Here is a 25915-nt window from a genome sequence, read left to right as displayed (position 1 = left end):
TGCAACTCGAATTGTTGACTACAACTCGCGAGGCCAACTTTCAAACATGACCCTGAAAAAAAGGTGAGCTTGACACGTTCAGTTTCAACAGTGAGTGGCTTTCGACTGCTGAAAGATTTTTTATTGTAGTGGCATATCATATGCTGAAGACAGGACAGTCGTCCAATCCATTTATAAAAGGGTACTAATAAAGTGTGCAGCGTGTGGTGCAAAACACAAGACAGCATAAACAAGTGACAAAAGTGAACTATAAATAGGATTTAATTCGTTTTTTTCCTGGAAATGTATAGCAAGTCATATTGTGTACAGATTAACCATTATAGTACAATTTATGAGACATTTTTTGGGGGGGGTTACTTGTCAGTTTTCCACAATATATAAAGTATAGAAAAGCAGTGGTAAACAAACAAGGTAATAGGTGCCAGTATGTCTTAATGTGGTGCGAGAGCACAGTTAAAGGGTCATTACAGTTTTACAGAGGAAGTGATGCAGACACACAAACACAAACAAATAAAATCAACTGACCATCAGCATCAATACATGATATGGATTATTGCACAAGCCATTCATTATAAACACATCTAAATAAAAAGAAAAACTTAAATCCTTGTCTAAAAAATGAATCAAACAAAATATCAGAATGTGTAAATTAACAACCGCTATTTTCAGCAGAAATCTAGATTCATGGAAGATTCTCGTACATTATTTAAATTCCTTTATAACTTAAACATAAAGCTACGCACACCATAGATGCCCCAGAATTGCACGCGTCACATGCACACACGCACAGACACACACACACACACACACACACACACACACACACACACACATGCGCACACATCCACACAAACAAACTTAAAATGTGAATGGGAGAAGGGCTTGATTAGGTCTCTGGCAGTCTTGCCTCTCAGCAGCAGTGTAATTCCATCCCTCAGGAGCACTTCATGTTAACACTCATCGAAGCCAAGGCTGCGGGGAAAGAAAACACCCACAGTAGATTACTTAATACAGTAGATTTTACGCTGGTATTTACCCTATTAAGAGAAAGGTCCATTTAAAAATTGGGCACAGACATATAAACACGTTGACATCAGTGTTTAACCTTTCTGTTGTTTGTTACACTCTGCAACTCTGACCTCATTTGTGTTTTGTCTCCTATTTGTTGTCCTCATTTTGGTTGCCAAGTGAGAAAGTGCTGAGCCTTACACATTAGTGTAAGTGTGTGTGTGTTCTGTTGCGTGATAACCTTCCCCTGATCTGCTCGTGCATCGCCAGACGCCTATAACATTAAATGTGTATAAAGCTATGTCAAGTAAATATCATTTCTATAACCAAGACAAAGTAGCAGATATGAGTTATCAGACTCATAAGTATGAAAATACAATTCCTCATAATCTCTTTGTTACACCGAAAAGGACAATGGTACGGTCCACGTATGATGACACAGACATATGAACCAATGGGGACGGAGAGAAGCTGCTTACAAGTGCTTTAGATTCCTCTTTCTCCAGAACGCTCTGTACTTGGTCTGGTGGGAACTTCAGCACGGAAGTGAGGACTTTAGCCATCGTCTGTCACAGGGGAAAGAAATTAGACAGCACTATTCATTTTTATCCGCATTAAAAAAAAACATATGGATAAATTCAACCAAATGGACCGCACGTGAACGCCAATCATTTATACTACGACAGTTTATCATCATGAAGGGTGCTCCTCCCAGAACTTCTACCCTGGACACTGGGGGGGGGGATGTTGTAGGCATGTTGTAAGACACTTAACAGAACAAGGCACAGAAAGGGCCTTATCATCTGAGTAATCAGACCCAGCCCCATACTGTAGCTCTGAAGGACCCTAGCCACTCCGCTCACACTAAACCCTGGGCCAGAGTCCTAAACCGGCACGGCTACGTTGTGTGAGACGTATGCGCTCTCAGGCAGCCTGGGAGACATCCTCTCACACCGGAGGCCTGCCACAGCGCCATAAAGAACCTCTGTTTAGTACCGGCTCCCGGAGCGCCCTGCTGGCTTCAGGACCCAGAGGTCTCCGTTTCGACAGCGCGGCTAATGAAGGAAGGCCGTGTTAATTGGACCAGGCCAAAATACACAATGACTTTTATACGGCTTCCTGAGCCGTGTAGCCATCGCACCCCCCCACCCCACCACAACCTTCCAGGTGTGGGAAGATATATAGACTGACTTTAGGCTGACTCTGTAGCGCTGGACTCGGTTGTTTTTGGTGACTTTAGTGCCAGTGGATCACCCACCTTGGTTTCCCGGCCCATCATGTACTCAAACAGAACCTTCCTCAGGTACTCAAACTCAGTGGGTTCCGACAGCGCGTCGGTACTGCAGTATCCCGGGTCTTGAGAAAGAGAAGGGCACAGGAAAAATGTTTTGAGTCAATCATAAATCAAACAATGCAATGAGTATATAATGCATGACGTTCAAATAAAAAAGCAACAAAATGCAAAATCCAATGTCTTTTTGTAGAATGTGGTTTCCATCATCGCATTAACACTTCGCACAGGAGGGTTAAAGCTAAACTCCACCAGCCCCGTTCTGCCCGTCGCCTTGCTCAATGGCATCATGTTTGTGTTAGCAACTCTAAAGGCGGAAACACTTCCAGCACAGCCATGGTGTTGCAATGAATCACACTTTAACCACGGGAAAGAATGGCCAAACTCAGCATGGGGATTCTAGTAAGAAACATTTTATACGCAATGCCTCCTGCGGCCTTATGTCATTATCCTGAAACAATAATCATTAAAACCACACAACGGGGAAATCGCAGTGCAATTTAGATAGGGGTCGGTACTAGCAGCAGCCAGGAGCCTGGGATTCTTCCACTGCCCTGTCCTCATTAAAGGCTTAATATAGATGGAGACGGAAGCCGGGGCTACTGGATTACCCATGGCTCGCCTGCCGGTGTGTCTGGAAGACGCGTTAGGGAGAGGGGCTCTGAATGTGTAGGGGCGTGCGAGCATTGGCTGAGTGTTGAGCGTGGAGAGCGAGCCAGCGACAGGTAGAAGGCATAGCAGAGGGGAATCCAACACAGGGCTTTGAAGCACAGGCGTGAAGGAACAGGATGGGAGGGGGGGGGTGCCAATAAAAAAAACTTTGCCCTTTGACCTTCGGGGCCGGGGGGACGCCACGCTGAGCCCAGACCCCTCCCATCCCTACCATACCCCCCCGCACTCTCCCACCCACTGGGAGAAGGAGCCGGACATGCAACCAGATATCAGAGGGTCCGGTCTCCACCAGATAGCACAGTGTGCTCGTCCGCACCGTGAAAGAAAGGGTGTTTGGGGGAAAGTATGCTAGACGTTGACATCCCACTGACTCGAGAACAGCGAGGGCCCACTGATATGAGGAAAGGGAGGCATTCTACTGGTCTTGGGACGGGAGATTGCGCGGCGCCGGCGGTACAATGGACGAAGATTTAGGGAAGGAAGGAAGGACGGGAAACACATGTCTGCTGGCGTGGTTTTGTGTGGGAAATGCAAGAGTGCAAGCTGCAAAAGCCATTAAATCCTGGGATGGCCTCTCTTACCCCCCCCCCAACACACACTTCAACAATTGACAGCAGATTCTCTTTATTACACCAGAAGGAAAGCTCCACGGAGAAGGCTAGAAACTGGTCAACTCTTAGACACACGCACAGACAGACACACACACACACACACACACACACACACACATCCACACTTAATGCAGGGGTTTTGATCCATGGGCAAGTTGCATGCGTGCGGCAGCAGTCCCAGCAGATTGATGGTGCACAGCGAACCGAGTGCACGGCAGTGGCCTTATGTGGGCCATCCATGTATTAAGTTACTACTACACTGCTCCGATGACCAATTTGATCCTTCACTCGAAGTGGGAGAGCCCAAGGTAAATGAGGGAACCATAACTTAAGGCTTGAGAGCACATAAAAGCACATTGGTCTTTTTGCGCTGTACAGCACTCGTGAGGTGAGGTTAAGGCAGGCATGGCAGGGATGAAGAGGGACAGGGCGAGACACGGACTTCCGCCGTTAAAGCGTACCTTTGCAGGGGCTTCCCAGATGAGTAACGACAGCCTTTTTGTGGAGGCATCTCATCGTGTCCTCAAGTGAGTGGATCTATGAGGGGAGAAAATGCAGACGTACAGAATTGATGGAGAGCACAACAGTTTACGAGCTTTTACCCTAAATCGTCCTCTCAACCTCAATCGAAGCGGCTGGTTTGCCTTCGTGTTCAAGTTCGATTTGGTCCAGGAAAACATAGAATGTATGTTGAAATCTGGAAGGACCAAAGGAAGCGTTTAGCTGATGTGTCTGCGATGGGAGACAGTATTTCACTGCTGGGCTTCCACAGGGGACTAATTGTGAGAAAGGCGATGTGTGTGAGAAAAACCCTGGGATGGGGCAGCTTAACTGTTTATAAGGTTAGGGCAAATGTAAACAGATGTGCAGAACAATGTAGTTAGGGCGGCAGGGGAGCCATAGTTAACTCGTAGCTGGAGGACAGCACAGTAAATACAGTGAAAGGGATTCGGCCTGCACAGAGGGGGGAGGGAGGGAAGGAGGGAGGGAGGGAGGGAGGGAGGGAGGGAGGGAGGGAGGAGGGAGAGAGAGAGAGAGTGAGAAATATAAACATGACTTGTTTGGACACATTTTCTTTCACCTGAGGTCGTATTTTAAACTTTCTCTACCAACACTCAAGAGAGAAAGACGAGAGAAAAAAAGAGAGAAAAAAAAAACAGACAGTGTGAATGAGTGAGCGAGCAAGAGAGATACGGTGCTCGACAGCGAGAGCACGAGGTAACTGTGGTAAGCAAAGAGAGACAGCGACAGGGGAAGAGAGATAAAACAGAGGAGTGACAGAGGAAGGGAGCAAGTGAGAGACAGACAGACAGACCACAGACCGAGAGAAGAAGGGACAGGAGGAGGAGAGCGAGGGGGGGGGGGTTGATGGAGACTCACTCGGTCAACAAACTCCTGCTCCTTCAGCCTGGCCTCGCTCAACAGAGTGTTCCTCTCAGCCAGCTGAGCCTGCAGCCGGGAGGGATGACCGGGACAGCACAAACAAACAACGTTAGAGTGGAGCACTTGAAGGGGGATGATGCAGGACCGCTACGTCCATTACGACACACAATGGGCCCATTGATGCCGCTGGGTCACCAAACAGGCCGCTGATAAAGAGGTGGTGCAAACGTGGAAGCGTCTAGTTACAAAGATGGAGAGGCTGATATCAAGGCCGAGTTGCTCACCTGCAGTTCTTCGATGCTCATCTGAAACAAGGAAAGGGAAAGATGTTAATTTTTTGGGTCACTTAATGGAAATATTGACTCTGCTTTGGGTTTATGGGGTTTGTACATTTAGCAGCTTTTGCGGACTAATTCTGCAATGGCAAGTTTTTAACACCCAGCTTTAAATTACTTTAATTGACCCTAATTGGTACGACCACACAATCACATTTATCCTTTTTACGGGGATAACACCACATAATTATGAGGTGGACCATACAGGCTACAAATTAGGGCAGGAATCTTAACAATCAATTCCAGAGTCATTACCCTAATCAGAAAGAGTCCAGCCAACGGATGCTCTAGCACTAGCCAAACTAACGTCGCAACACACCAACAAGGGAGTACAGACACCCCAACCTTCACGCTGGATATCCAACCCCGTCTCCTGAGCATGTGGCCTGCTGTCTACAGAGGGAATATTTGCGAGACCCTGAGCGAGAGGAGGCCTCTCAGAGCATGAAACCCGCAGTATCCCCCCATGAAGTGATTACGTCACCTGAATAACACGCAGTGAAAGTAGAAAGGCTGCTATGACTCCCTGTGAATCGGTGCCTTGGAATTTGAGCGTCGCCTATATATTATAGGTACGTTGAACGGATACGTATATTTATATCTGCGACGGGGTCTCCGGAGCTCCACGCCAGCTGGGTAACAAGCGATCTGGCTCGGTACCCAGAGAGCAGACTGCGCATGGGAACCGTCCCGGTGAGTATAAATCCTGGAGGCTGGCGGGTCGGCACCGCCGCCGATAATTGGTAACAGGGATCCGGGCTAACCGGAGGCCCACAGCCTCCCGTGTTCCAGTAAGAGCATTCCAGACTGATTCGAGCGGCCCTCGGAACGTCCGGCGTGCGCTGGGGAGAGAGAGAGAGAGAGAGAGAGAGAGAGAGAGAGAGAGAGAGAGAGAGAGAGAGAGAGAGAGAGAGAGAGAGAGATATCTCTGCTGGAGGAGGATGCAGCAGACGCAACGTCAAACGCCACCCTCCAGAAGAAGTCTTTCAATTACGAAGACGGGGAAAAAGGTGGGGGTGGGGGGGGGGGGGGCCAGAGCGGCGGAGAGCGGATCTGAGGACTGCTGAACCTGTTAGAACTGAAACAGTCAATGTCCAAATAATGGGGCGTCTTGAGGGACGTCGGGGAATGCGAGACGGAACGAACACTCCCGTGTGTAGGAACGACTGTCCGACGCAGTAACGGATCCGTCAGACTTTGTATGGCTTACAAAGGAGTGCTCCGAGTGGGCAGAGAGGTGACAGACGTGCCGCGATTCCATCTTCACCTGGACGCCCCGTTTATGACTTTAACAGAACCCGACAGTTAATAATGGTAACAGCCCCTGGCCTGCTTTTCCTCAGAATGTAGAATTGTTGATCGCATACACGCTTCAGTCGATCCCACAAGGGACGATGGCTATTGGCAGTTGGTAGGTGAACCTGTAGGGTCAAAGTTCAAACAAGGTACCTCAGAATCAGCCCCGCCGACCCTTGCTTGCAGGTCCTCCAGTTCCTTCTGGACTTGCCACACTCTGTCCCCCATTTCGTCCTCTCGACTCTAAAGGGGGTAGGGGGGAGAGAAGACAGCATAAACATGTCTGAGTCACCTCCTATGTGTCATGGAGCATCACTGCCCAAGTATTTTGATTATTGCCAAATTTGTTCTTTTAGACCTCCTAGCTTTCTTTTGTTTAGAAGAGAGTTTTAAACAGACAGCTTAAGTTGCCAACTGTGTTCTTGAGGCATGAAATGTAGGCTTCAGAAGACCAGAATAGAAATAGGTCAAATTGTTAATCAACTATAATGCTACAGTCTTATTGAATTCTTCATCCTGATTGGTCAATAACATTCCAAGGCTGTTCAATTAATTTTCGTTAACGTGACTTTTGAAAGTTCTGAAAATGAAAAAATATCAAAAATGTCTTGACCAGAGAGTTCCTTGACAACGCAAAGACAATATGCTCAAAGCGCCGTCGAAGAATAATTTAATTTCAGCAGATTAAAGTAAATAAAAAGGCAATTAAGTTACAGACTAAAGTGATTTATATCTAATCCGTGTCTCTAACTGTGTTATTGTAAGGTTATGTATGTAATGATACTCAAAATATTTAAAGAAATTAAAATGTTAAGTGTTCTTTCCAATGCAGTTGGAGTGCACTGACTGACTAGTCTGTCAGTCAGTCAGTGTGTGTTTAAGTGGGTGGGTGTGTACATGAAGGTTCATATTGATAATAGGCCAATCTTATCTTCCCAGGCCCAAATAGTCCACATTTTGTGATTGCCGTTAAATTAAGTGTTAAATTCCTAACCTCAACATAATTATACATGTTGATATAAATATATATAAATATGTGCAGTACCTGCAACACCTGTTCATATTTCTGAACAGTTCTCTGCAGGTCATCGTCCTTCTGGGCGATCAGCTTATGAAGCTGGCTGACTTCTTCCCGGTTGCTGGTGATTAGCTCAGCCTCCACACACTGAGCCTTCCCTGTTGAAGGAAGCCGAGAGGAGCTGGTCTTAGCTTACGGAAACATTGCATTCATTATCCCAACCCACTAGAAAGGAAGAACGGACCGCTTTGAAATGACTATGGTTATTCGGATCGTGATTCCCTAATTTCTCATTCATCACGGTTTGTTTATTTAGTTCTACACATCTTCTAGGATGAAAGAAATTAGTTTCCAACCGACTGTTAAACATCAACGTCAGCCAAAATGCGGCAGGGAATAGTGTGGTTGAAGATAAGCATAACGTTAATTATAATGTGCATACATACATTCTTGGTAATCACAGCATATCAGAGCAATCACTGCATACCAAATAATATTGTTTTTACAGTATAACATATCACAACGCTGCAATTTTTTGTGAATGAAGTACTACACTTCCCTCTTACCAATAGTCTCCTTCACTGTCAGATCAATCTCCTTCTCCTTCAGAGCCATTTGTGTGTTGAAGTCCCTCATGAGCTGCTTGAGAGCATAGTTTTGCTTTATTTCCAGATCTTCCAACTCCAACCTGGGACAAAACGATCACATTAATACAGCAGATATTCTCGTAAAACCAGATGAGGGGATTTGTGTTGTCGTTAATATGCACCTTCATTTCCACCCAAACTTACTTCAAATTCTTGTCACTCTCCTCCGCCAACTCCTTCTTGAGGTGCTCGAGATCCTGCTCATGCTCCCTCCTCAGCGACCGGAAGTCCTTCTGCAACCTGGTGAAGTCTTTGTGGATCTTCTGTTTCTCGTTCTTGACCTCAGTCAGCTTCTCCTTCAAGGACTCCAGAGACTCTCCGTCTTCATCTCTCTGGTCCGTTGTCTCCGGTCTCGACGCCTGCACTGCGCTGCTCTGTTCCATCCTCACCACATCCTCCTGCGCCAGCGTCTGCTTCTCCAAGGAAACCATGGCGACCTGCTGTTGTTTCAGCCAAGCTTCTCTCTCGAGGAGCTCTTCTTTCAGTCGACCTATTTGGGCAACAAGGTTTCGATTCTGCTCCTCTGCCTCGTGAAGTCTTTCTCCAAGTTCTTCTAGTTTAGAGGGTGTTTCATCCACCTTGGCATCGGGAGCGGCCGTTTCATCTCTCTGAAGTAACGAGATCTTCCCCTCGTACACGCGTTTCAACTCCTCTAAAGACTTTTCGTTCTCCAGCCTCTGCTCGCTCAGAGTCTCTTCGAGGCGTTTCTCGTGATCTTCTTTAAGCTTTCCCAGTTCTTCCTCAAGGTTTCGTCCCTGCTCTTCTAAGGTCTCCGTGCGCCGCTTGCTTCCCGCTTCCCTTTCATTGATTTCCTCTAAGCTCGACTTCAAAGACTGAACCATCTGCTCTTTTTCCTCAAGCTGTGATGTTAACTGTTTCTTAAGCTGACCAATTTTCTGCTCAGCCTTCTTTTTGAGGTCCGCCATTTTCTTCACACTCTCCGCAGACAGCCTCTCCTCATTGTCCTTCAGGCTTTGCTCCTTGCTCTTCTGCATTTCGCTTCTCATCTTCTCAAACTCTACCCGTTGAGCCTCAAGCTCAGATTTACAAGTGTGGTTCTCCTTCTCCAGGATGTGCAGCTTGCCCTCTGTCTCTTGGAACAAATGGCTGTTGTGTGTGAACTGCTCCTGTATCTGCTGCAGCTGTTCTGTGAACTCGCTCTTCTCGCTTTCCCTGTCACTGAGCTGCTTCTCGAGGTCCGCCGAGAGTTGCTCACACTCTTTCGTCTTTAAGGCCAACTGGTCTTGAAGCTCGCAGAGCCTGCCGTTGCAGCTCTCCAGCTCCGAGGCAAGTGCGCTGACCCTCTGCTCCTTCTCGCTCAGGGCCTGGTCCATCTCAGACTTGCTGATGGAGTGATTGTCGATATTCGCAGTCAAGCGCTGCAACGCCTCGTTCTTCTCGGAGATCTCTCGCTCGAGGTCTCGCAACCGGTCCTGCAGAGACACGACGGTGTTGTGGTTCTGTGTGAACTTGGACTCTGCCTTGTTCTTGAACTCAGACAGGCTGTTCCTGAGCGTGTCCGCCTGCTCCACTGCAGACTTCTTCTCCTGCTCAAGCTTCTCAATGGTCTCCCTCATGTTAGCAACAATCTGCTGACTTTCCTCTTTGCAACGCTGGCTCTGTAGATTTATGGCTTCCTCCTTCTCCGTGACACTACCTGCTAACTGACTCTTTAAGGTATCAATGATGCTCTCCAAGTTGCTGATATGCAACACGTTTGCGTTCATGTTTTCTGATATCGATTTGTTTTCTTCGCTGAGCTTTTCTATTCTGAGGACGTCTTGTGAAATTGACTGAGAATGACCCTCCGCTTCCTTCAGCAGACGGTTCTTCTCATTGGTTAAGGCTTCAATATTCTCTGCTTGAGCGCCGAGCTGAACGGTCAACTGCTCAATTGAGCTGCATAGATTCATGTTCTCCTCTGTCTGCTTGCGGAGCTTCTCCTCTAAAGTGCAAATTGTATCCAATTTAGTGAGGATAACATTTTTGAGCTCCCCCACCCTTTTCTGGTTACACAGAACTTGGTCTTTCAGCTTGGTCACCCTGGACTCAACTCTTCCATAGAGCTCAGTGGAACCACTTTCAACCTTTGATTGAACCTCCCTACAGTAGCGCTCCATTTGGTTGGTGATTACCAGTAACTGCTTCTGGAAATCACCTTCCTTTGCTTGGATTTGAAGAGCACTCTCCTCAAGTTTCCTCTCCAAGTCTTCACCCTGCTTGCTTTTGGAAGTTTTAAGAGATTTAAGCTTGCCTTCGCTTGAGTCCAATTTTTTGGATAAAGCATTCAACTTATTCCTGCTCTCTTCCTCCGTGCTACTCAGCTGATCTTGGAGACCATTTCTCTCAATCAGAGCCTGGTTTAGGTTCCTTTCCATGGACTCAATTTGCCCCTTAAGCAAAGCCTCACTCTGGGACAAACCCTCAAGCTTAGCTGCTGCTTCCTTCAGCTCCACTTGGAGTTTCTGCACAGTGGCCTCTCGGATTGCGAGCTCTTCTTTAAACTTGTTAATCTCAAGCACTGCTTGGTCCTTCTCTACCCTGATAGTACTGAGTTGCTGAGATGCGTCTTCCAATTCCAGGGCCTTCTCCTGCACTACATGCAAGTGTTTCTCAGAAATATCCTCTTCCTGTTGTCTTAACTTCTCTTGCCAGCGATGTTCCAAATCCTCAACCTCCTGCTTATGAGCTTTATGCAGATTCTCCAGCTCCTCCTTGTGGTTGGTCTGTAACTCTGACATGGCACTGCTGAGACCGTGGGAACTTTTCTGGGCCATCTCTAGGATTTTATCTCTGACTTGCTCCTCTTTCTGCTGGAGCTCTTCCTCTTTCTTGGAAAGTTCTTTCTTCATAGACTCCTCATTTTCCTGAAGTCTTTTCTTGAATTTCTCCTGCATCTCTTTGGCCTTCTGTTTAATCTTGTCCATCTTGGTTTCCTGTGTCTTAAGCTTACCTTCCATCTCTTTTACAGTGCTTGCAATCATCTCCGCGTGGGTGGCCTTTTCATCATCCAGCCCTTTCCTCAAACGTTGTTCCTCTTCGTGCCTGGCGGCGACTTCCTCCATGTGCAATTTCTCCTTCTCCGAGAGTTCTTTCTTGGTCTGTTGCAACTGTTGCTCCATTTCCTCAAGCTCCTTCAACTTCCGCTGTAGGGTCTCCTCGTTTCTCTTCAAATCTGCTTGTGTAACCTCCAGCTTGCGCTCCAACTGTTTCAATTGCTTCTTGCACTGACCTAGATCCTTGGTAATCTTGCTTAAATTAGCATTTGAGTCCACCAGGCTCTCCTTCGCAGACTGAGCTTGTGCTAGACTGTGTCTCAACTCTTCCAATTCACTTGACTTCGTATTTAGGTCTTGCAGAGCAGTCTCCGATTTTTCTTTCAGTGTTTTTTCAACAAGGATGCGTTCCTCAAGTTCTCTTTGTTTCTCTTCCACGACCATTTTCAAGTTGTTCAGCTCCTCCTTTAGTGTTTTTTCCATCCCTCCAAGCGACTCTTCATGCAGCTTCATGATATCTGCCATAGCTGCATTGTGCTTTGCTTCCTCCTCTTTTAGTCTCTGCTCCATGGCTTGCTGAGCTGAACCAACAGAACCATCCAGTGCTGCAAGCTTCTCTTCCAGAAGCTGCTTAACCCCCAACGCCTCAGAGAGCTCAGAGGACAGAGCCTCAAGCTCTGTTTGTTTTGTATCCAATTTCTCCAAGGTCTTCTGGTTCATGTCTTCCACATGTGCATGGAACTGGAGTTCTTTATCTTTCAAGATGTCCTCTACATTGAGGCTGTGATCCTGCTTCAGCTTCTCCAGAGCCGTGTTGTGCTGCTGTGTTAAGGTGTCAGTGTGCTTCTCTAGCTGGTCCCGTTGCTTCGCCTTCAATGCAGACATCTGCTCCTTGTGTTTGGCTCTCAGTTCTTTCATCTGCTTGGAGAAATCATTGGACTGACTCGATCCATCTTCTGAACTCTTTTCCAGCGTGCTCTCGAGCTCCAGTATTCTCTGCAATCAATTGTTATTCGTATTAGTGACAACGGATTGTAAATAATCATGTTGATGGTATATTGCTACTGGAGATAAAATACAAAACACAATGTGATCTCAGGCCCCACGTATATCATTCTACATTCAACCATGGGACTGAGACAGCCCTAGGAAAGAGCCTCACAGTTCTGGCAGCTTCCAGCTCCAACTGTGTCTCTTTGACTTTGTTCTCAGCCTCCGTCTTCTGGGCTGTCATCTGCAGTCCTGCGTCCTCCAATGCAAGAGAAGATTGCTGTTCCCTCTCCTTGGCAGCCTGGGAAAACTCCTCTTTGCATTGCTCCTAAAAGAAAGTCTCATTTTAGAGCCATGGATAATACAAATCATACTTCAAATCATATAATCGAAATATAGGGGTGCAAGAGAAAGATGATAAGTATTTACCACAGCTTGGTTAATTCGAGCAGTTAGTTCATGCTCTTTGGCAGCAAGCAGTTCATTGTGTTGTTTTTCCATATTGGCAACCGTGTCCTCAGAGGATTTCTACAACATTTGAGTCAGAGAAATAAATCAACCGTTGAACATAAGACAGTACAGATCTTGTGCACTTCCACCAAAGAGTTCATGCAGAATAACTTTCACATTCAGAAAAACATGGCTAATTCAATTTTCATGTTAATTGAGAATGTATCCGTCATGGGTTTACGAGGAAAACAGAATCCATGTACGGCTGGAAGGATATTTTGCCTGGTCGTTCACTCGAGTATATTCACACTTGTCATCTCAAAATAAAAATTACATTGTTTATACATACTTATATCTTGTGTGTAAATAATGAAACTCACAGTGTTAGTGAGTTTTTTCATAGCTCTGGAAAATAAGGCCTCATTCCATTCTTTAAAAAATATAATGGAGGCAAAATCTGCAGTCTGACCTTCATGATGGAGACGACCTCTTGCTTGACCCTGGAGAGTTCCTGCTGCAAAGTCTTCCTCTCCTCCTCGCCCTCCCGTTCCACCTCCTTCACCTGCCCCTCCAGCTGAACCTGCAGCTGCTTCCTGGCCTCCTCGGCCCTCTGAGCGACGCCCAACGCCCTCTCCAGCTCTTCGAACGCTAAACAACAAATGAACGGCAAAATATATATAAACAACCCTACCTTCGACAATACACCCTGTTTATGTTTAAGACCGGCTCCCATTGTACCTGACTTCTCATTCTTCTCCTTCTGCTCCTGCAGCTCCTCCTTCTGGGAGGTGATCTGCTGTATCCTGGTACGTAGCCGGGCGATCTCGTCCTCTTTCATCTCCAGCGTCTCGTGCATCTGACGCTTGGTCTCAGCGATCACCATACCCTTAAAAGACACGGTTTTTAGTTTATACTACGGAGGAACAGTGCGGACATATATAGTTAAAGGGTGTTGTCTCTACATCGAGGGCCCTAAATCAAGCCGTTGGTTTTCAACAGCAGTAGACATTTTTAGGGGCTCCCCACATTCCTGTGAGTAACCTCAAGAGCCTGTCCCTGTGTGCGGGGGGTTAAAGTTGACCAGCCTCGACCAGGGAACTTCAAGGCCGGTGATCCCTGTACTCGGTGGCAGAACGAAAACATGGCCGTATATCATGAGCGGGAAAGTCAGTCAAGATGTGGCCGAGGTCAGAGGAGCTCCACTCGCTCACCTTATCCTGCTCCAGCTGCTCGATGAGGTTCTTGGCGTCACGCAGCTGGGTGATCAGCTTTGTCTTCTCTGTAGTGTGCAGCTCCTAGGAAAGCAAATCAAATCTTTTAATATTATGGTTCTCCGTCTCACTTCTTAAGACACTTTGAATCAACGCGTCTGCTAAAGGGTTAATTGTTGACGTAAAATGGCCGGCTTAAAATATAAGGGAAATTTGTTAAAAATACAAACCAACGGATTATGATATACCAGTAAGACATTGTCTTTACTTGTATTCTTGCGGATTACATCAAAATGAGAGACTTGGTACACCAGCCAGCCAGCCCAACCCACAAGCCTATGATCGCAAGCGTCGACAGAAAACCCCAAACAGCACACAATGCGACCCAAATTACAGCCCAGGTTCGCACCCGCGGTCCGCAGTAGCTACGCCTCTGTCCTACTTCCACTTCACTGGCAGTCGTTGGAGGAAACGCAGGGCCGAGTGCACCACCCAGCTGCTTGATCTACGACTCCAATGACGTGTGTACCGAATGGAAGCGTTAATAGAGCAGCAGAGCATAAGAGTGCAATCGGTTAGGATTCATACTTTTTCTGTTAACCGTTTGATAAGCATTACTAAACAAAACCACCGTCGCTGGGGTTAACTGCTCTAGGTGGGAGACCACACTCAATGAATTCCAAATTCTCTTAGGTAAGGAGGAGGAGGGGTTGGACTTGTAGACAGGTCTGTTATGGGCTGTATTTAACCGAGACCGCAGGACACTATGATGCTGCTACCCAGGGCTAAGTGCCTGTTAACCTCTACTACGCTTTCCCCAGACTGCTCATAATCCACGCACACATAGAAGGTACGCAGATGTGTACACATGAGGCACCGGGTAAATAATGATCTAAATGAAGTGAGCTTCCAGATGCTGTGAAACAGCACCAAGGCACGCAGCTAAACCACCAGAATCTACCAAATGTTTCTAGCAGTGTTTGTGTACAATGTTTGTGTGTCAAAGGAAATGGAGTTTGGAGTCATGTCACGTTGATATGACCTTTGCTGCTGGAGCCGAGGCCAGCGTTTTCTTGAGGCAGTGAGAAACACAGCGTTTCACACAGCGCCCTGAATTCAGTGACATTTTCATCCGACCATGAACAAGAGGGCGGAAGAGGCGGAGCGGAATTTTCCTTTTCCTGAAGACATTCCTCTGATGTGTGACACCCCCTTCCCAGAACCCTTATAATCAATCCCCAGGAAACACAACACCAACAACATCAATCTCTAGCAACCTGAGGTCTTGGAATAATATAAAACTATAAATAAAACTCCCTCTTGCACTAGGGAATATTACAGTATGGGTAAATTAATAAAAATGGCCCTCAAGGTTATTCATAAAGAGACAAGGGATAAAGAGACAATCGCCCAGCCCTGTATATAGGGCTGGGCGATTAATCGAATTTTGATGATCGAATTTTAATCGAATTTTGATCGCGATTTCGATCACAAAACTAATATAATCGAGTTTTTCGATCTATATATATTTTCATTATTATTATTTTTTTAATGAAATGTTTCATAGAAAGTGCAGAACAGCTGGATACATATCTGTACATTATTTTAGATTTAAACATTTTCTTTTTGATCATTTTGTGTATTTTTTTAAGGCGAAATTTCAAGGTTCTCAGTTACAAAGTGTTTTTTGGGAGAGACATGCTGAATAAATACATCATGTTTTCCAACTCAAAAACAATCATTTGAATAATCGTGATTTCAATATTGACCAAAATAATCGTGATTATGCTTTATCCATAATCGAGCAGCCCTACCTGTATAATTATCTATTTAAGTAAAGACCTCAAGTATAAATGAAGCCAATGGTCCCCATTGAGTGATAGGCTGTTGCGGCAGCCAGCACGCAGAGCATGGCTGCCAGCCCCTTCACCATACCTCCATCTTCTCCTGCCAGCCCCTTCACCATACCTCCATCTTCTCCTGCCAGCCCCTTCCCTATACCTCCATCTTCTCCTGCCAGCCCCTTCACCATACCTCCATCTTCTCCTGCCAGCCCCTTCACCATACCTCCATCTTCTCCTGCCAGCATCTTCACCATACCTCCATCTTCTCCTGCCAGCCCCTTCACCATACCTCCATCTTCTCCTGCCAGCCCCTTCCCTATACCTCCATCTTCTTCTGCCAGCCCCTTCACCATACCTCCATCTTCTCCTGCCAGCCCCTTCACCATACCTCCATCTTCTCCTGCCAGCATCTTCCCTATACCTCCATCTTCTCCTTCCAGCCCCTTCCCTATACCTCCATCTTCTCCTGCCAGCATCTTCACTATATCTTCATCTTCTCCTGCCAGCCCCCTCCCTATACCTCCATCTTCTCCTGCCAGCCCCTTCACCATACCTCCATCTTCTCCTGCCAGCCCCTTCACCATACCTCCATCTTCTCCTGCCAGCCCCTTCACCATACCTCCATCTTCTCCTGCCAGCATCTTCACTATATCTTCATCTTCTCCTGCCACCTCACCGTACCTCCATCTTCTCCTGCCAGCCCCTTCCCTATACCTTCATCTTCTCCAGCCACCTCACCGTACCTTCATCTTCTCCAGCCACCTCACCGTACCTTCATCTTCTCCAGCCACCTCACCGTACCTTCATCTTCTCCAGCTCCTGCAGCCTGAGCTGCAGCTGCTCCTGCAGGGTCTCGTTCTCGCTGCCTAGCTGGGCGCTCCTCTCCTTGTGGGTCCGCAGCAGCTCCTTGCACTTGAGCAGCAGGTTCTCCTGCCTCGTCACCCTCTTCTGGAGCACCTCCATCACCTTGGCTGAGTCACCGCTGCCCTCTTCTGGTGGGGAGAAGTAACGCAGCACCACAATTTGTCATTGGGATGAACATGATCATGCGGGTTTTAACAGAATGGGTGGAGGTCACCATTTTTTGTTACATAACTAAAACTACTGACTGGTTTTTAAAATAATAACAATGAATGACCATTGCCCAATCTATTTGTTATCAACACGCCATCATAATAATATTAATTAATATATTATAATTTGATCTTAGGATGTGTAAGTCTGTGATCTCAAATCGATTAATAGCTAAACAGTACTTCCTCTGAAGAAGCCCTTCACTCTGAATCAAGCTAGCGTTTGCCCTCTCGTGGATCGATGCGAGTCGACTCATCGGATCCCCTCTGATCTAATCAAACGCCTGCTGACCGTTGCCGACGGCAGCCTCTGCGTCCGTGTCCCCGGTGGGAGTCCGCAGTGCGGCGCTGGAGTTGGCAGCGTCTTCAGACGCTGAAACCTCCTCCTCGGTGGGCACGGTGAGGTCGGTGACCCCCTTGAGTCTCTTCTTCATCAGGGCCACCTGATGGGAAAGCGACACCGTGAGTGATGAGCATTAAGAGTCCACCAGGCTCTCCTTCGCTGAGTGAGCTTGGGATAGACTGTGTCTCAACTCTCCCAAATAACATGACCTCAATTTCCCCTACCTACTGCCACTGGGTTATATGAACACCTTGTGAGTGCCCCCCGGGGCCAGTCCGGGGCCAGCACAAGATAAAGTTACTGCATCGTTACTCACACATGATGTGTGAAGCACATGATGCTACACACACACATATTGATGCTTCACACATATTCATGCGGGTTGCAGGTTTGCATAGTTAAAGTGGCAATCGTGAAGATCTCCAAAAATGCTTATTTAAACATCTGGGGTGAGTCACGATCTACCTACGTGGTGCTTGAACCTGTGGCCCACGGACAAAAGCCCTTGAATTTCCAGTATTATGAGTGTTATGAACTGGGTGTAGATTGAAGTCTTTCCTGCTATGTGTTCGAATCACGAGTTGCGCAGTTAGTGACGTGTTTTCCGTCAGCCAACAAAAGTGGTGCCGCCAGATTGGGAAGGCGGAGCCTATACACAACAGACTCGCTCTTCAACTCACTTGTGTGTGTAGCTGTGTTTTATTCACCATAGATGGCACAAAAGAGGTCGAGACGAAGATCTACGAGCTTGCCACTTTAACAGGTTCGGCCTAGGTTTTATAACCTGACTACGGTTTGGTTTTAGTTCCTTTAGGTGTTGTGATATATACAGAGATATAACAAGGTCAACCTGTAACACGTGCACTCCTCAGACTGGATCCCAGGCTACAAGCCCATGAGAACGTACCTGAGTCTGGAGCACCGTGATCATCTGGTCCTTCTCCTCCAGAGTGGCGTCAAACTCCTCCTGCAGGTGCTTCTTGGCCAGCTGATCCATTTGAAGCTCCTAAGCAGACCATTCGACAGATTCAAACAGCACGCATTGCATGTGATTACATGAAAGAGAAACTAGGAATTAATTATACACCAACATTTGAATTATACTAAAATGAAGTGTTGTGTCCATCCCCTACTATGTGTGCTTATAGTAGCACACATCGTAGGTGTGCTTATACTGCACAAATAAATCAATAACCACTTGATTAGACAATTACCAATTAAACAATGGGATTTTCCTAGGAAATTTAAGTCGAATAAACATCCAAATGGGTAGCATGACCTGTTAGACCGACCTAGATCTCTCATCTGTTTATCTGAGCGTGTTTACGCTTTACTCTAATTGAGAGCAGTGAAATTGTGCATGACCCAGATACTCATATTGAACATTGAGTGCATGTACACACACACTGCATGCACACATGCACTGCAAACTCATCTGAGGCAAACAAGCGCATCAATAGTGCGCTACATTACCACAAGTTTAACCTGCACTATTAAAACGTTTAAAAGAGCAGTTTGTTCTTTGAACTGTAACTGAAATGAAGATTGCGCTATAACAAAACAAAACAATCCACGAATCAATACACTCTGCCTGTCTGCAGGGCTTCTATTTCCATATGCACTAATGAACCTGCCGGTGGAGGAGAATCTTGGTTTCAGAGAGAGTTGCTTTGAGCCCATTAGGACTCATCATGTTTATAAACAATAATTGGATTCTACTGCACGTATTTCAATATCCCCTTTTGCGTCCCTTTCTCTGCGGTGTTTATGGTACATCTTTGACAGCAGCTCTTCAGTCGCTGTTGGGTAACAGAGGAAACTGTTGGACCTACCTCCCTGAGCTCTCCTATCCTGCGCAGGGCTTTGTCTTGACTCTGACTCAAGATCACCTGGGGTGCGAGAATAAAGAACAGCGAGTCAGTTAACGGGTGGACAATCCTCTCCATCCTCCTGGAAGAGGCCTGGTGTAATCCCGTGCAGCTTACCTGGCTTTTCTCTTTGTCCCGCTGCACCGTCCGATAGGCCGTCACAAGCTGCATGGAGAAGACGCGGGAGATAAATAGCTGTAGCGCAACCGTGTGCAGTGAGAGAGGACAAGCTGGCTAACTCCCACGGTAATGAAACGTCAAGATAGAGAAGCGAGACGCAAAGACCTCAAGCCGGAAGATCCTTCACAGAATGAAACGACTAGATACAGAAGAGGGACCCGGAGACTTCCAGCTGCTGGGTCTTCACGGACTAAAACGTCAAGATACAGAGGAGTAGGGCTGGGCGATTCATCAAATTCTGATGGCTATTTCGCGTCGTTTTAGCGTCAAACGATCACAAAACTAATAGAGTTTTTGATTATTATTATTTTTTATTTATTACATTTTTTATAGAAAGTGCAGAACATTTTCTCAAAACACTGCGAAATTTTCTCAGTGTTTTGAGACATGCTGTATGAATACATCGTGTTTTCAAACTCAAAAATGATCCTTTGAATAATCGTGATTTCAATAATGACCAAAATAATCGTGATTATGATTTTCTCCATAATCAAGCAGCCCTAGACACAAAGACACAAAGACCTCAATCCGGGGGGTCTTCACTGAATGAAACGTCAAGATACAAAAGAGGCGCGAAGACCTCCCCACAGACCGGGGGGAGGGGAAGACAGCGATCCTCACCTCCGAATACTTCCCCCGGTAGTTCCCCAGGCTCCGCTCCGACCGGTGCAGGCGGTGCAGCAGCTGTTCCCTTGAGAGCCCCTCCACGTTCCCCGGGGAGTCCTCCGCCTCGCTCTCCACGTCCGACGAGGGGTCGTACCCGGGAGTGGCAGGGGGCTCCGCCTCCCCCACCGCGGTGAGCGACTCGCGGGAGGCGCTGCGGCCCAGGCTCTCCTTGGACGGCGAGCGGAAGAGGCCCTCCGCCCGGACGGCCCCGGTGCGGAACAGCGACTCCACCGAGGGGACCTTCAGCTGCAGCTTCTGGGCGAAGGTCTGGGGCTCCTCTCTCCGCGGAGGCTGTGAGAAGGAGCGACGGCACCGTGAAAAGACTTACAAGATTGGGCCAGATCTCCCCGCCCAATCTGTGGCAACCCCGGCCGGATTGGGCCAGGGTTGCCAGATTGGGACAGAATTCCCGCCCAATCTGGCAACACTGACAATATCGTCCTCGACAAGGCCGAGTAAAATGCGTGCTTAACGAGATGGACGGCAAGGAACAAATTAATGTAAAAAGTGAAAGAAAATATTGGCAGAAGAACGCTGCTAGTGGGTGGAAGGGAAATTAAAACTTGCCTGCGGAGAAGCACTTCCATCTCCATTAATACTACCTCTGGGGGACCTCGACACCACACCAGAAGCTCCCTGCAAGATAACAGCACAGAGCATGAGGGAGAGCCGTGCCGGACGCCCTGACCCTCCAGACAGTTAGTGACTCCACACCCAGCGTGCGACTCCCTGATTACTTTGGAGGGAGCAATGTTAGAATTGCTCACAGCAATGCAGGCAGCAATGGGATCCCTCATGCAACTTGGAAAAAAACAGAGGGGTTAAATACACAAAAACGGAAGGCATCTCTCCGGTACGGTACAACAGAAAAAGGGGTTAAAACGTAGTCTACGTAACAGCCACAGAGACGGAAAAACAATATGTAAAAAGAGGTTTAAATTGTCAATTAGAAGAGCCGGAGTTTGAATTGTCAGTACAAGCGTCTGTGTTAAAACAGCAGCACAGGGTGCTAGTATGCTGAACGAGTGTGGCTTTAGGCCAGCATTGCGGGTTAATATTACTGGTAAGAAGCAGGTTCAGAGAAAGATAGTTTTTCCTATGTCCCACGTCATGCTTCCCCTTGTTCAGAGTCATCTACTTCATGTTTATCGTTGTAGGATGTCGGCTGAGAAGCTTAGCCGGCTAACAAGGCCCGGATATACATGTTACTGTTTACTTAGGACTGCATGGTAAATGATGCGCTAAGATAGTGCACCATTGTGCAGCAAATCGGATTCGCGTCACTTTTAAGCTACACATTTGTTTACATTGTACCTAGCAATTTACTTACCAGCATATACATAGAAAAAAAGAAAGACAAAGTTCATTGCTAATATTAATACTTATATTGATTATGGTTTTTCATTTTACATCAATACAGCATTATTTAAAGGAAGTATCTTTTGTATAAATTTTGCACTTGAACAATAAAATATTTTAATATGACGCAGAGAAACCAGTATTTGAAAGAAGTTGAGGAACAATTTTTTTTCTTTATAGCGAAGAAGCTCATGTTTCTTGTTCCCTGGCCAAGTGGTATGCTAAATTGATTAGCATGCTTTCTTTAACCAAATCTATTTGTAAGGATTTCTGCTATTCAGAAACATGATCGACAACGATGGCATTATGATAAGATTAAGGTGAAACATGATAAACATGACAAAACTCATTCTGGAGGAATAAGGGGCCATTCACTTGGTATTGAGATAACAACAGGAGACACAATTCTGTCTGAGCAGGTGACCTCCAGATTGCACGAAAATGTTAAGCGGTAGTTGGGAAGCACTGTGTTCCTTTGAAGATCATATTCTCAAAGAGCAGTCAGAGGGTAAAATTAATGCAGAGACACAATTATGCACTATAGTTTAGAAGAAGATAAGATGATTGATTGGCCTCTGCTTCCAGAATGGCTGCATAAATTGCTGATAGTTTGTTTAGCTGTGGTTTGTCTTCCCCAGTTGATTGGGCTACTATAATTTTAAAGACTAACAAAACTTTAGTGTCATAAAAGCTATTTTTAAAAGAGACTTGTATATGAGACTCATCATTACCACTTCATGACTTTTCATAATAAATGTTGTGCCCCTATTATAGTATTTGTTTGTTTTTGTCTCTTCTGTTGATCCTTACCTTTTTTGACATTTGAGTTTGTCTAGTCTATTACATTATTCAAATGGGCTTTCTAAATGCAATCATCAATGCACACTCTGGTTTAATAATAAGGGTTCTATGACAATATACAACAAGGTACACGGTTTGTTTATTTGGGAAAACAGGACAGAAATAACCCTTGTCCCATTGAACCACATCTTGTGTAATACAAACACAGATCCCAAATGAACAAACGCGTGGGGATGGGAGACCACACCAGTTCAAATAACAAATAAGGGATTCTGGGAATTTTAAAACGCAGGCATCTAAAGTCTAAAAGGACCTCTAAGGGAGAAAGCAAACATTGCTGTAACGGATTAGAACCAAGTAAAATGGAAGGGGTGTAAATCCGGCATGAGGTAAAGGCCAAAAGCTTCTATCCCACAATACAAACCATGAATCCCCATTGGATGCAATGTTAGCCTACGACTGAGATGCCTTCAGGTTACTAAGGATAGTCCATAGGAAACAGGATTAAAAGAGAGAGCAGGGTGCAAACAGCCCTCACTGGAGCTACATGGGTACCAGTCTTCTACCTACTCCCCAGAGGAGGCACAGAGATGCAAGGAAGGAAGAGAGGAGGTGGACGGGAGAAGGACGGGGGGTGGTACGAGGAGGGAGGAGGAAGCAGGGAGTGAGAACAACTCACCACACTGGCTACCTGGGCCGTTTTGGGTCGTTTTGAATGGTCCAGAGCAAAGATAGTGTACTCAGAGAGAAAGGCGGGCTCGGCTATCATCCCGGCCAGCGCCTGAACCCGCCAGTGCAGTAACAAGACAGAAAGGTATGGAGGGGAGGAGAGGGAGACAGAGAGCAATGACAAAATAACACCATGAGTGCAAAACAGTGCTGGGGGACCGTCTGGCCAGCCTGCCCTGAAAAACCCGTCGGGAGAGACTGGCCAGAGAGACGAAGATGAATAGACTCGTAACGAGTCGGAGAGATAGTCCGAGAGACAGAGACGGACAAAAGGACAGAGCATGTGAAGTAGAGAAAAGGGGGCAAGAGGTGAGGAAACTGATTGACCCGGTCATCATTGGACGCCATGGGCGGCCTGTTGACGTCCCTGTATAGTCTCAAGCCATGGTAGTAATAGCTCAAACCAGCCAGAGTGGTTTATGTATCACGATAATATCAATGTTATGAGGAGACTGTTCAAGGGAAGCCAAATGGCGTGTAACTGTTTGGTGATAAATCAAAAGGTGTGATGGTTGAAGAACTTCGGAGTGAGAGTGGTGTGACTTGTACATTATGAAGAGCTTCAGAGTGAGAATGGGGTGAGCTGTACATTATGGAGAGCTTCAGCGATTTCACAAGGTAAAAGGGAGAGTTGATTCCTGTACTGGAGCCTGTAAATAAGGCGGTGCAAAGTGTTTGTGGGCTAATTTTGCCTAACAACATATTACACTGTACCTACAAATGTTTTGAGAATCAGTACAGTATTGAGAAAAAAACAACTGATTCTCAATGATTGTGTTTTACACCCTTACTCGCCGATAACCATCAAACCCTGAGAGAGGGCGGGGTTATACATTTAAAAATATTATAACGATAGCCAGAGGGAATTGAACAGGGTTACGATCAAAATTATGAAACTCTCTCATGAATTCAAAATAGCATTACCAACAGTCTAACAGAGGATTATTACCTTGTAGTATAAGGACATTTTAAGATTTCAACCAAAACCAATTTTCTTTTCCTGAGGTTTCAGACCTCATATTTTGATAATTTTATAGGCATATCTTTCTTCAATACAAGTCGATATCTTCATTCAAAGACAATAAACGATAAGATTGACTTATTGCCCGGGCCTGGAGTCCACAGCCATAAAACAATTCTTCTTAAATAAATAATGGTCAATATAAAGCTTTTACAATGGCACAAAGATGAAACAACCACACAAGCTGTCTTCTAAATAACCTAAAGAAACCCTAAAGTCTTTAGATCTTCCACATAATGACAACTAGTTTCATACATCACTGCTTCCAATATGTAATGGTAAATGTTTCATAGCCTGAGCCCCTCCATTAAGAAGGTTCACTAGGGGGGAACACTGTTAAGAGGAAGCATCAATAATTCAGAGACATGCTGTAGTATGTCCTACATTGTCCCAACAAAATGACTTTCTTCGTTCCAAGGAAGGGATATCTGGCTCTGAAATTGTTTTGTTGTTTTAAATAGAACAAGGGGATAAAAACATGATGTACCATTAGCCGCTGTTAAATGTTTCACTAATTTGACAATATTATTTTTAAGACAATCCATTAGTGTAACAAAGTACACTCAGGGATATTAGTTTGATTATCACATGGAAACTGTGACAAAGAAGAGAAGTAATGAGTAAGTACACAATATATTACAGTAATATTAAATATGAATCTAGATTCTCCCAAAATGAAAATAGAATAGTTGTATTGCAGTCCTGCTGTCATAACTACCTTTTAAACCCCTGAACACTTGAATATCCAAAGCCCCCTGTAGCATTAATTTCTCAATAAACCAGCTTTGGGGGTAAAGAATAATACGATATTGAACAGAGTGCGTTTAAGGTTGAAATACTGTCAACTTAATAGCCCACCATAGGCTGCCTTGAAATGTTGTTTTCGATTTTTTGTTATTTAGTCGAATGTAATGCTTTGTAACTCATGACTAATGGTCGAACACAGTTAAATAAAAGAGGGGTGCCAAGCCAAGACAGTCTTTTAGATCTGGCAGATTTTGAAGAGCAGGCAGAGGTTTCATCCGTCTACATAATGCAGTGGGGTTAGGGGAGGAATGATTCACCTTTGCAGACAGCCTGGAATATGAACAGAATTAGAATTGAGCTTGCGTTAAACTGTGCTTTACCTCTCTGTCGCTTGGAGAGGGTGTGCCATCCTGTTGAAAGGAGGGGGTGTGGCCACTACGCCTCTCTCCAGGTCCCGTCTGTAACGACATTGCGAGATGACACATCAGCCAAAATACCTTGCATGCTTACACACTCCTACCAGTTTTTTGCACTCACACACACTCAAGCAGGCACACAAGGACTTGAGACACCTCGAGTTTGAATGAATGTTCAGTTATGCCACTTTGTCTTTAATGTATCAATATTGGTTTAGCATTGTTAATCAACAACAACTACCGTTTGAATCGGAAAATCAGTCAAAATAAACCCCTCATGTTTAAAATGCAATGGCAAGCAAATGCTACAGCGGACAGCTGAGAACCACAGCATCCAAGAGAGTCACACGTCACACTTTCGATTGGACGACAGCAGCTCAAGATGGATCAGTATATATAGAATATATGATGTGTGCAATACAAATTAGGGCATAGGTGCCTTTACATCAACAACAACAGGACCACATTCCATGATCGGTCCATACAGTTCTGGATCGACTTGATCAGCAGCTGAGGACAGCAGTGGTCAGCTATGTTCGGTAGCTAACCGACGAGCTAGACAGAAGCTAGACATGTTACCTGGCGTACTAGTAGCTATGTTCTTTAACATTGTACAACATTGTCAACTAACTATGTCATGACATCGTCCTCTTGTTTAAGGGCCGGTGTCCGTTGGGTATCCGGATCCCAGAGGAAACATTCCCGAGGCTACGGCTAGAGCCAGCGTAACAGGGGTTAGCTAGCAGCTAGCTACCAGAATCACAACAACCCGACCTGCTGGGCCTGAAGTGGTGACTGCGCGTTCCTCTGCGGAGACTGCTCCTCGTTGATCTTCTGCTTGAGCTTTTTAAACATGGCTCCACGCCGGTATGGCTATTCACTCGATAGCACGTTACTACTTCGGAGCGTATGCGTGTGTGTGTGATGTTCCTTTTGACATCCAAGACCGTCCGGCCACTC

General features: G+C 45.9%; 1 protein-coding gene across 3 annotated transcripts; it reads right to left on the bottom strand.

The window, feature by feature from the left end:
• Positions 1-245: 245 nt before the first annotated feature.
• Positions 246-25915, bottom strand: golga4 (golgin A4). 3 transcript variants are annotated; one of them, XM_079729518.1, is made up of 24 exons: positions 25730-25915; positions 24920-24997; positions 20450-20518; positions 19838-20173; positions 19154-19201; positions 19001-19057; positions 18076-18174; positions 17118-17268; positions 16554-16744; positions 13909-13992; positions 13436-13583; positions 13167-13345; positions 12677-12775; positions 12420-12575; positions 8406-12253; positions 8181-8302; positions 7642-7772; positions 6750-6839; positions 5250-5270; positions 4963-5031; positions 4044-4119; positions 2267-2364; positions 1488-1574; positions 246-972 (listed from the first exon to the last, which is right to left on the bottom strand). In XM_079729518.1, the coding sequence occupies exons 1-24, from the start codon at positions 25808-25810 to the stop codon at positions 958-960; spliced, it is 6333 nt and encodes a 2110-aa protein (XP_079585644.1). In that variant the 5' UTR covers positions 25811-25915; the 3' UTR covers positions 246-957. The 3 variants fall into 3 exon arrangements, with proteins under 3 accessions (XP_079585644.1, XP_079585645.1, XP_079585646.1); XM_079729519.1 differs by having other exon boundaries at positions 16554-16741; XM_079729520.1 differs by lacking the exons at positions 246-972; positions 1488-1574; positions 2267-2364; positions 4044-4119 and adding an exon at positions 4138-4279.

Source organism: Pollachius pollachius (assembly GCF_949987615.1).
Source record: "Pollachius pollachius genome assembly, chromosome: 2".
Taxonomy (NCBI): domain Eukaryota; kingdom Metazoa; phylum Chordata; class Actinopteri; order Gadiformes; family Gadidae; genus Pollachius; species Pollachius pollachius.
The sequence above is the reverse complement of the archived record's forward strand: the minus strand, read 5'-3'. Positions and strand labels throughout refer to the sequence as shown.